Source organism: Lepidochelys kempii, chromosome 3, assembly GCF_965140265.1.
Source record: "Lepidochelys kempii isolate rLepKem1 chromosome 3, rLepKem1.hap2, whole genome shotgun sequence".
Lineage (NCBI taxonomy): Eukaryota > Metazoa > Chordata > Testudines > Cheloniidae > Lepidochelys > Lepidochelys kempii.
In genome coordinates this window covers 134,738,921-134,751,046 of record NC_133258.1, presented here as the reverse complement: position 1 = coordinate 134,751,046, position 12,126 = coordinate 134,738,921, and the positions used below count along the sequence as shown (strand labels likewise).

The window sequence follows — 12,126 nt, the reverse complement described above, 5'->3', positions numbered from 1 at the left end:
GCTCTGAGTCTCGTGAGGTTTTTCAGACAACTGACTCTAGTTGATGAGAAGTTGCCTCTGGTTCGGATCTGTTGGTAAATATTCTTCCAAGTTATACTGAAGAAAATGTTGAATTAAAGTAAATACATACATATGTGCTGAATTCTCCCACTAATCAGCCTCAGGGCAGGTGGTTTGTTTTTACCTGGACTGACTTTGTATCGTTGAAATGGATTTTTCTGTTTGGCACCTGGTAAATGAGCTTCTACCCAATGCTAGAAAATGAATTTTGTTTTAAAGTGATGCTACTTCACTATACTTCAGTATCTTCTATCAAGGTCAAATATGCTGCTTTCTGCCATTCTATCTAAATGTTCCCTGTTTCCTCTTTTGTTTCCTTAAAAGTTTTCCTTTATGTAAAAAAAAAGAAAAATCACTTTGGATTGATCAGTTATTTTAACTTTTTTCCTTTTCTTCCTATTCAGAAATCTTTACTGGACTGACTGGAATAGAGATGCTCCTAAAATTGAAACTTCATACATGGATGGCACAAACAGAAGGATTCTTGTTAAAGATGATCTGGGATTACCAAATGGTCTGACATTTGACACCTACTCCTCAATGCTGTGTTGGGTTGATGCAGGTAAAGAGAGGTGCTGAAATGTTCATATTCACAATGCATAACAGGCTAAACATGGTAACCAGTGCAATGATGCCCAGCATGACTCATGAGCAAATGCTTTGAGTTGTTTAGACTTCATTTTTTCTCAGGCTTGAGAGTCATACCCCAGAGTATCCACTGTTTTATTTATTAACTCTTGCTGATTCACCAAAAGTAGGTTTACAAGCTGAAGGATTTTAGTTCTGAAAGGAGAAAGCACTAGGTCTGCTGTAGACTTATTTTGTGTTTGCTACAAGCAAGTATATCTTTAATCCGTATTTAGCCCTTGATTCATCGAGTCTAGGGCCATAGAACTTCATCCAGTTACCCCTTGAATGAGCCCAGTTACTTGTGTTTGACCTTAAACATGTCTTCCAGAAAGGTATCCAGCCTTTAGTTGAAGGAACAAGTTATAGACAATCTACAACTTCTCTTGGTAGCTTGTTCCAGTGATTAATCATCTACACGATTAAAAACGTGTGCCTGATTTCTCATTTGAATTTGTCTGATTTTAGCTTCCAGCCACTGATACTTGTTATGTCTTTCTCCACTAGAGACTCCTTTAGTATCCAGTATTTTCTCCCCTGTGAAGGTACTTATACACTGAAATAAAGTTACCTCTCCATCTTTTTGATAAGCTGAACAGATTGATCTCTTTAAATCTCTCAGTAGAAGACATTTTCTCCAGCCCTTGAATCTTTTTTTTTTTTTTTTTTTGGTGTGTGTGGCTCTTCTCTGCACCCGCTCCAATTTTTCAACATCTTTTTTAAAATGTGGACACCAGAATTGTATGCAATATTCCAGTGTCGATCTCACCAATGCCGTGTACCGAGGCAAAATTGCCTCTCTGCTCCTCCTCAGTGTTCCCCTGTTTATACATCCAAGGATTGCATTAGGCTGTTTTGTCACAGCATTGCACCAGGAGCTCACAATCAGTTGCTTGTCCCCTATGACCCCTAAGTCCTTTTCAGGGTCACTGCTTCCCAGAATACAGCCCCCTTTCCATAGGTATGGTCTGAATTCTGTGTTCCTAGACATATACTTTTGCATTTGGCTGAATTAACACACTTTTTGTTTGAATGGGCACATCGTACCATATTGCTCTATTTGACTGCCCTATCCTTACCATATGGCAAATCTTTGAGTCATCCACAAATTTTATCAGCTGTGAGTTTATATTTACTTCCAGATTTCTGATGAAGTTGAATAGCATCAGATCTAGAATCAAACCCTGTGGAACTCTTCGAGAAACACCCCCATTTGATGACAATTCCCCATTGACAACTATTTTTTTGATTTGTCAGCTAGCTGTCTTAATCTATTTAATGTGTGTTCTATTGATATTGTATATTTAATGAGAATGTCATGTGCCTTACAAAAGTCTTAAGTATATTACATCTTTGCAGTTATCTTTATCAACCAAACTTGTAATTTCATGAAAGAATTAAATTGGATTTCTTTGACAAGAACTATTTTCCATTAAACTGTTTTGACTGACATTCATCCCATTCTTATTTCTTAATTCTTTAATAATTATCAGCTTTTCCATTATCTTTGCCCAGGATTGATGTCAGGCTAACCAGACTATAGTCAGCCAGATCATCCAGCTTGCCCTTTTGCAATATTGGCACCATAGCACTCTTCCAGTCGCCCCAGCAGAGAGGCACAGAATTAAATGGGCATTGAGGTTCAGCTGTCTTCTGAGTCAAAGAATTGCTCTGTCCCCAGCTCAGAGTCACAGTATACTGGCGAGGCACTGTGGAGAAACTTTCACTGCTGCTCCCCAGGCTGTAAATCTTCTGTGGATAAATCATCCTTTAATCTTCAGGACAGCCAGGCCCCCGCACTCTTTGTGAGCAAAATTTGTCGTATATGCACAGATTTTCCCTGGCAATCTTCAGCAGCTGCTGCTGTAATCTTTCAGTCCAACTGAATATCCAGACAAGGACCTGAATGGGCTTTCATCTGTCGTTCTAATGGAGTCCCACAGGCATAACACTGATCTACCAAAGTGGGCACATAGGAATAAATGAGACATTTTATAAAAGGTTTGGTGCTTGGCATATAAGGAGACATGATCTGGACAAGTATTTGGTAGGGGGGAGGAGGACTTTGAGGAAATTATACTCTATACATGCTCTTTTGATTATGTCCTTGTGCTTCCCTTTCTCCCCTCCCCCCAAAAAAGAACTGTTTGTCATATACAAAGACTAAATTGTTTTATTGTGTACAGGCACCAAGAGGGTGGAATGTATGAATCCCAATCAACTTGGTCGACGAAAGATCCTTGAAGGAGTCCAGTATCCTTTTAGTATTACAAGCTATGGGAAGAATTTATATTACACAGACTGGAGGAGGTAGGTTATCTGTTTAAGAAATTATGTAGTTGTATTTGAGTCTGGTCTTCTGCCTGGTAGAAACTGAGGTTCACTGCGTCTGTTCTCTTGGCAGCGAGTGTATTCTTCCTTAGAGATTTTATTTTTTTTCTCTCCAGGCAATCAGCTGAGGCAGGGCGTAGTGGAAATTTAGAGTTGGATGTATTAATGTTTCTAGTTAACTGTTTTCTCAATTTAATAATTTGTTCTCTAAAGATGCTTTTAATGCTGAACGTGAGAGGGATAGGTTTAATATGAGGGGGTGGTTTAATATGTCTTATGGCAGCACTTATTTTGAGGTTTAGGACAGAAATTGATTATTTGAAGCTCTTCTTATCCTTATTAGTATGTAACTGTTCAGTCAATAAGAAGAAGAAAACATTTTAGCTGTTGACAACAGTTATTTTTGTTTGCTGTAGGCAGGTGATTTAAGCCACATTATGATCTAGGCTGACTTTACTAAAATTTGCACATGAGATTCCAGACTAAATGTTTTTAAAATACCAGTAGTTTGTTTTTAATCCATATAAACATGTGACCAAGACTGTATCTGCAAGACTCTTGAACAAATAGTTCCACTGATTTCAACAGGGCTACTGGGAGTAACAGGGAGTAAGGGCTATTCACATGACTAAAAGTTTCCAAGGTTGAACCCAATATCTGTGAAATATTACTTCAGAATGCCATTTAAAAACGGGAAGTGGAAAATGTCACCATTCTGCCAGCCCATCGCCTTTTGTTGACAGCAGGCAACAACTGCACCTTAGTGGCTGAACTCCTACCCTTCTAATTCTGAATGTCAGATTTCTCTTGAAGTGGAACATTGTCCATAACAATGGATCGTTCCATCGTGGCCGTGCCAGGAATAATATTGTAGGGGAGAAGAGTATTTAAATTACCAATAAACTTGTTCCCTAGAGGGATGCGGTCAGACTGAGTGGCCTATGTTTACCTTTTCCTTCCTCCCAAAAAAGACTTTTGCCCTGCTACTAGAAGATCCCTCTGCTCCCCAGAATCAGGGCTGTGACATATTTGGGTTGCCTAACAGAAGTGGGATTCTGTATCAAACAAATCCGACCCTGGGGTTCTTCATGCTTGGGGATACTGGCTACTCTCTGGTCTGCCTGTGTGTGATTCAGCATTACTAGTTGGCAGGGTGTTAAAATGTAAAAAAGTATCTGGTGCTTCCTCTTCCAATATTTTTCTTCTGAGGTCATCTTAGGGGAAAGCCCTCGCTCACCTTTACACTTTTCTTTTTGTGTACTGTAGGGACGCTGTTATAGCTGTGGATCGCACAATTTCAAAAGAGAACGATAACTTCCAGCCCCACAAACGTGCCCGTCTTTATGGAATAACTACAGCTTTTGCTCAGTGCCCACAAGGTAATCACAAAATCCCTATGTTTCTCGGGGAGCTATAGAAAGTGAATGTAGGTATCCAGCAGTTCCCAAGCTATGGCCCACAGAGTACTTGCTGTTGGTTGGTGGAAAGCAGACTGGTCACATGGTTTCCATCTCTTAACATGAATGGATTCTAAAAATACAGCTTTGTCCATGTAAGCAATTGCTATAACCTCCATAGGAACGTTACGGAATCATGAATAGGAGGGGAATTGGTGGCCTGTTCAGTCATGAATGGGAGGGGCAAGTGCGTGTACAAGACACTCTCTCTTAAGATGGGGTCCACGTTATGCAACCAGTTCAAGCACCATTTTAATAACGCACACAATTGTCAGTCAGCTAAACAGAATGTTTTATCTGTCCCCAAGGGCACTAGTTAGGCCTCATTTTATTTTAAATTCATAACTATAGAAGTGTCTCAGTCTTCCTGCTGGGATCAATAATCCTGTGTTTTTAAAAAAGGAAGAGTTAAAGAAGCAGTAGGTGGTAGAATAGGCAAAGTCATTCTCGCCCTATGTAAATGTTAAGCTTTTGAGTTATATCCATAAATATTCACGTGTCCCAAAAGCCTCTTGGGAATTGGTAATGGTCAATGGTAATTCTTTTCAGAGAAACAACATTCTTTATTTCCCTTGTTTTTCATACTTAGCTTGAGCAATAGAGGCTTAGAGGAGGAAATTAATATCCTTGAAATAATAATTTTTGTTTCTCTGGGAATTAATGCCACTGTTTAGTCTTATTATTTCTGGCCAAATTCAGTCTGGCTGTCGACAGAAAGTTCATGTTTTAGGATTACAATGATGCTAGATTTGTAAGATTTTTCTTTTCAGCTGAGACCAAGATTGTGACAGAGTTTGTGTTCAAAGGATATTTTGCTATTGATTTTGAGTAGTTTAATGTAGGTGCTTACTTACCACAGTGCATGATTAAAAAAGGATGAGTATATAGATATCTTCATTGAGAAATGTGTTAAATGTTTTTTATTATATGTATTACGGTAGCACCTTGGGGCCCTACTGTGTTAGGCAATGTACGTACATAACAAAGAGAGAGTCCTTGCCCCACAGAGCTAACCATCTAAGCAAATGTGAGTTTACGTTTTTTCATGGCCAGCTTTCTCTGTTCTGTTTCATTGGGGGGGGGGGTCTGTCTCTCTCTCCAAACATGTTTTTGTGTCCATTTTAAAAAGAAAATCTCATGATCTAACTTGCCTCTCTAAATACTATCCTGACTCCCTGCCCCTCAAATCATGGAGATATACAGTTAACTCTCTCTGTCTTAGACTCCTCAAATCTGGCTGCTCCCTCACCACTAAAGTGAAACATTGGCACTAATGACCTTCTTCTCTGTGACCTCGTCATCTTTGGTCTATATACTACTTCTGATACTGTCTCTTCCACTTCCTCCCCTTGGCTTCCAGTGCACACTGCTTTCTTTCTTGCTTATTCTGCTTTGCTTGAACACTCCTTCACCATCTCCTTTAATGGCTCCTCATCCTCCCCTTTCTCCTTTGTTTGGATGACATCTCTTAGGATTCTGGACGGAGTCCTCTCCTTTTCTTTCTTTCTGTTCACTCATTCACTCACTGACTGTCTCTGCATTTTATTTAACTATGAACGTTAAAGTTCTGGATACGCTTTTTAAGTATAGTCCTTCATGTTGCCTGTAACCAAACTCAGAAACCCTTTTTTCCTTTCCTATGCAATCACTGCTGCTCCCTGTGGGCCTTTGTTGTACCAATAAAATAAAAACCAGCAGGATCTTATTAAAGGGAAAAAGGCAAAATACCACATTTATTGTGAATACAGAAAGGATCATAGTAAGCAGTTAGTTATAGTTATAACATTCCATTCAATCTCAAATTTATTCTCACATTCATTCATTCATACAAACATACACACACACACACACACACACACAGGTTCTGCAAGGTTGTTATCATAGTTACCAGCCTTAGAGTTGCTCATGCCAAGTCACTGGCCAGGTGGCCTGGACATGAGGAGGGAGCAGGGCCTTGTCAGATGCTCATCTGATGCTCCTGGAAGTTGGTTTGCAGAATCAGACCCCAAAGTTCTCACTTTTTAGAGTCTATTTTTATAGGAATTTCTTCCTATGCCAGTCTATGGGAATTGCTTCATCATGCTGTTGCTGAATCAATCAGCAGATAGCACATTCCTGACGGCTCCAAGATGTTATCTTGTTCTTTGGTTCTCCCATTCTTGAGGCTGTTGGGTGGATTCCAGTCTGCCCTCCGGGTGGGGTCCTCTGGTTATTTCCACTTGACACCTTCTTCAGCCGATGGACACTGGATTCTTAGGCTGGCACCTCCCTGATCATTCAGTTATTATCCACACCAAGCATCCATCCACATACATCCTCTATCTCTATTTTAATCACAATTGTTAATACAACAAAAGGGTGGGGAGTCTCTGGGTGCTGTTTCTGTTGTTAGAGTATTGCTTTGAGTCTCTCTCTCTTGTGAATTGCTTTGAGAACAGACTCTGTCTTAGAATGTACTAACACAGTTAGCAGCTTGCAAGTTTCACACATAGAGGGAGAGAAACAATACCAAAAACCAAGAGACCTCTTAATTAGTAATGCCCTGGAATTTAAACTCTGGGGAATCAAACTCATTTGTGATTTTAATACAGAACTTCTTTAATATGATCCAACATAATCCCCCTTTTGACACTAAGATTTATAATTGTCAGTGTCACTTTCTATGTAACCTATTCAAGAGAAAGTACTGTGAGTTTGTGATTCCAATTCATGCCACATACATGATCCTAGTGATGTATCTTTACTATAAGGTTCTGGGGCAACGGGCAAGGTGAGGCACACGCACTTTTGAGGAGTCCATTCGGTACAACCTCTAGTGTCCAATAGCTTCCCTCCCTCCCCAGCCCACTGGCTCAAGGTCCAGGGTAGCCAAAAGGATCCCATGTGTAATATGGGGAGTGGGTTAACCTTCAATACCTTTGCCTCCAGGGACTGTTGGTGTGCAATTTTGACAACAATTTCTCCCATTAACAAGTCTGGTTTACAATAGTGGAAACATATTGCATCCATTCATATTGATAAGTGTCAAACAATGATCTCTTTCTTTTTTAACAAATGCATCAAACCCTTAATATTTCCCAATATGACCCAGAACATTTTGTGTTCCAAAGTAGCTAGTGCAAGTATCTGCATTTCAGTGCATCCCATAGCTATGGCTGTGTAGTTTCCTATTTCTAATATTTTTTTTTTCTTATGGATAAGCCATGTGGTAGTATTAAGCCATTACTAAAGATTCCATTGGCCGTTTAGGTTACCCAGACCAATTTGGACTAAGTCTACATTGGCATGTACTTGTTTTTGTATCAGGCTGTCCTGTAGCTGGGACAGAAAGCTTAATTTATTTTTAAGTTCCTGCAGGTCTTCAGTATTTTTTTTTTAAACACATAACAGTGCTAGCAACAACACAAGACAAAACATAGAACACAGAACACAATTTCTATTGTGACAGTAGATTCATGGTATTGGGTTGCTTTTCAGCTGGCAGCTTTTCCTGATTTTCTGAAAGACAAAAAGAACATGTTTCTACCCCTTTTGGGGTGGCAGATTATTGCTTAAAATATTTCTTTTACAAATACCCTTGCTGATTGCAGGCAAAACAGAGAAATTGCCCCCATATTTTCCTGTTTTTGTCCTATAGGCAGGCCAGGTTTCAATGGCTTTTATCTTTTAAGGGTTATGGGGAAATTATCCCACTGTTTAGTCATTAAATCCCTGAGTTTTCCTTCTTATACAGCAGACCAAGTTTATAATGTTTTTCCTGCTGTGTTAAGCTTTAAGTTTTATTTACAGGTAATAACTGAGAAGCATCATTACCATACGACCTTAAAGGATTTTTCCAAAAATCATACACACTATACGTTGTTACAGGGATACTTATTATCATTAAATTTATTAAAATTATCTTGTTATCCCATGCCTTTTATTTAGACAATTTGTTTGCTGACCAGGTATGTCCTTTATCTGCAGCTCCTTTGTGCTGCTAGTTCTTTCCTTCCTTTATCATTTAGGTAATTTGCATTTTCACAGAAACTTCCTGCTTTTGGATTTAAAGCCATCAGCAGCTCAGAGACTCTATCTTAAAAGGGACACAATCAACTTTCACCAGAGTTTTGATTACTTTTAACTTCTGCTTCCAAAACACACAGCAATCTGAAAAAGAAAACCCAACCTATTGTGGCTCCCTTTGGAGCCCTAATAGCATTTTAATTAAGTAGCATGGTATGTTTGCATTTCTTTTGCCCCTTCTACAATATACCCTGCACATGTTCTGGGGCAAATGCACATTCCTTCCATAGTTTAATTTCTATAACATTATCCAGATCCATTTTTACATAAGGTGTCACTATTTCTTTTTTTGCTTACAGAGTTTTCATGTACCTTTATCAAAGTGACAGTCTGATTACTCAGAGCCATTTTAAGACTCAGTGTTTCTAACATTGCTTCTTTTTGTTTTGTGCACCTCACCCCTGCTGTTGCTTCAGAGAGGCACTGTCTTTTTTTAATTTTTTTTTTTTTACTACAACTCTCATCTGCTGTTTTGTTACAAAAACAAACAAACAAAAAACAAACAAACAAAAAGAATCCCAAATTTATTTTTTTTTATATTCTCCTGATTTTGACTGCCCTGCTGCAGCCACAACTTAAAAACATTTTAAATTTTGTAAAGCATTGAGTTACCTTTTAAGGGTTAAATGCCAAATCCCAAAGCCAAACAACACTAATTACCTGTGTCTAGCAAAAAGGTCTGTCAGTTTTGCAACTTTGAATTAAAGAGTCAAATGGATTTTTAGTGGCATTAACAAAAACAAAACTAACTGGTCCTTAGAACTTTACATATTTACACACACACAGACAGATACATACACATTTTCTTTTCCTTAACATCTCTTCCACACTGCTCTGTTTTTTACATCTTACATTCCCTTTATACATTTGAGGCAGTTAAGTTCCAATAGAACCCTCTTATGTTCTTTTAGCAAATTTGACTAAATTGTCCAGTCAAATGATTTTAATCAGATAGTTTATTTTTGCCTGGCTAATTTACAGACATTCCTTTGGAAAAGGGCCCATTTTTCTTTCAGAATGGCTGCAAAGAAACCAAGAATGCTCTAACACTTTTCCTTTTTAACATTTTCGGTTAAAAGTTGTTTGGGTGAAATACAAAGTTTAACTGCTTAATTCCCTCCAGCCTCTGCAGAGTTAACTTTTTTTTTTTTTTTTTAACTCTCTTTTCTCTTTGTAATTATGCCTGGGGGTGCCGTACATAGGACCTTCTCCCCCTTTACCTGCCTCCCTCCAGCCTCTGCAGAGTTAACTTTTTCACTCTTTTTGTATTCCTGGAGTGCCTCTTTCACTATTTTCAGCTGGCTTTGGATATTTGTAGCCAGCACCTTCCAATTGTCTGCTCCCTTTTCCATTTGTGCCTTTTCCACTTTACATGAAGACAAGCGGAGGGAAGAATCCTTACATGCCTCCCACAACAACCAAATTGCTGCTGCATCTCTTTTGGCAGCACTAGAAGGTTTGTATATGAGGATATACTGAGCCAATCTATCCTCTAGGTCCGAAATAGTGCAGACATCAGCTAGGCCTTGTTTAGTCCAAGGACTGTGCCCAAATTTTTGAAGGATTTGTTTAAAAGGTGTAATTTCTTTAACAAAAGGTGAGGTTGGAGTTCCTTCTGACTCCATTCCTCCCTCTAGTACTGGCTTACCCTGTTTTCTTTTAAACATCTTAACATGGATATTTCAATCTCTTTGTCACTGCTGGTATTACTTAGCAAGTGACACAGCCTAGATTCTGAAATCATAGCTTAATCTATGCGTTTTTCCCCTGCTACCTTCCCGGAGGCCAGCAGGTCCCCTGCTACCTTCTCGGAGGCCAGCAGGTCTAGTTTAATCTGTTTTCCCTACTACCTTCTCGGAGGCCAGCAGGTCCCCTGCTACCTTCTCGGAGGCCAGCAGGTCTGGTTTAATCTGTTTTTCCTGCTACCTTCTCGGAGGCCAGCAGGTCCCCTGCTACCTTCTCGGAGGCCAGCAGGTCTGGTTTAATCTGTTTTCCCTACTACCTTCTCGGAGGCCAGCAGGTCCCCTGCTACCTTCTCGGAGGCCAGCAGGTCTGGTTTAATCTGTTTTTCCTGCTACCTTCTCGGAGGCCAGCAGGTCCCCTGCTACCTTCTCGGAGGCCAGCAGGTCTGGTTTAATCTGTTTTCCCTACTACCTTCTCGGAGGCCAGCAGGTCCCCTGCTACCTTCTCGGAGGCCAGCAGGTCTGGTTTAATCTGTTTTTCCTGCTACCTTCTCGGAGGCCAGCAGGTCCCCTGCTACCTTCTCGGAGGCCAGCAGGTCTGGTTTAATCTGTTTTCCCTACTACCTTCTCGGAGGCCAGCAGGTCCCCTGCTACCTTCTCGGAGGCCAGCAGGTCTGGTTAACCTAATAGAAATGCCTAGCTCACTAGAGCTGGCGGTGTGCACACCAATATTTACAATAACTGAGGTTTTTTACCAATATTCCCCCTTTCGCAATTCTCCACCAAAATGTTGTACCAATAAAATAAAAACCAGCAGGATCTTATTAAAGGGAAAAAGGCAAAATACCACATTTATTGTGAATACAGAAAGGATCATAGTAAGCAGTTAGTTATAGTTATAACATTCCATTCAATCTCAAATTTATTCTCACATTCATTCATTCATACAAACATACACACACACACACACACACACACAGGTTCTGCAAGGTTGTTATCATAGTTACCAGCCTTAGAGTTGCTCATGCCAAGCCACTGGCCAGGTGGCCTGGACATGAGGAGGGAGCAGGGCCTTGTCAGATGCTCATCTGATGCTCCTGGAAGTTGGTTTGCAGAATCAGACCCCAAAGTTCTCACTTTTTAGAGTCTATTTTTATAGGAATTTCTTCCTATGCCAGTCTATGGGAATTGCTTCATCATGCTGTTGCTGAATCAATCAGCAGATAGCACATTCCTGACGGCTCCAAGATGTTATCTTGTTCTTTGGTTCTCCCATTCTTGAGGCTGTTGGGTGGATTCCAGTCTGCCCTCCGGGTGGGGTCCTCTGGTTATTTCCACTTGACACCTTCTTCAGCCGATGGACACTGGATTCTTAGGCTGGCACCTCCCTGATCATTCAGTTATTATCCACACCAAGCATCCATCCACATACATCCTCTATCTCTATTTTAATCACAATTGTTAATACAACAAAAGGGTGGGGAGTCTCTGGGTGCTGTTTCTGTTGTTAGAGTATTGCTTTGAGTCTCTCTCTCTTGTGAATTGCTTTGAGAACAGACTCTGTCTTAGAATGTACTAACACAGTTAGCAGCTTGCAAGTTTCACACATAGAGGGAGAGAAACAATACCAAAAACCAAGAGACCTCTTAATTAGTAATGCCCTGGAATTTAAACTCTGGGGAATCAAACTCATTTGTGATTTTAATACAGAACTTCTTTAATATGATCCAACACCTTTCCCCGTCCATTCTGACATCATCCCCAACTCCAGACACCTGCCACTTGCTCCATTACATGATATCCAGATTGGTACTTGGTATCTGATGAGTACTGAGGGGATGATACTCAGGAGCTGATCAATCAGAAATCAAACGTAAAGCACTTGCAGCCCTAACTCTGGCGTG

At 40.1% G+C, this 12,126-nt stretch overlaps 1 protein-coding gene across 1 annotated transcript in view; it reads left to right on the top strand.

The window, feature by feature from the left end:
• The window catches only part of NID1 (nidogen 1), an 88,019-nt gene that overhangs the window by 73,902 nt on the left and 1,991 nt on the right, over positions 1-12,126 (top strand). The window contains exons 17-19 of the mRNA XM_073338168.1: positions 465-622; positions 2,874-2,997; positions 4,285-4,397. Of these exons, the coding sequence (XP_073194269.1) occupies positions 465-622; positions 2,874-2,997; positions 4,285-4,397 (395 nt within the window). The remainder of the gene's footprint in view (positions 1-464; positions 623-2,873; positions 2,998-4,284; positions 4,398-12,126) is intronic.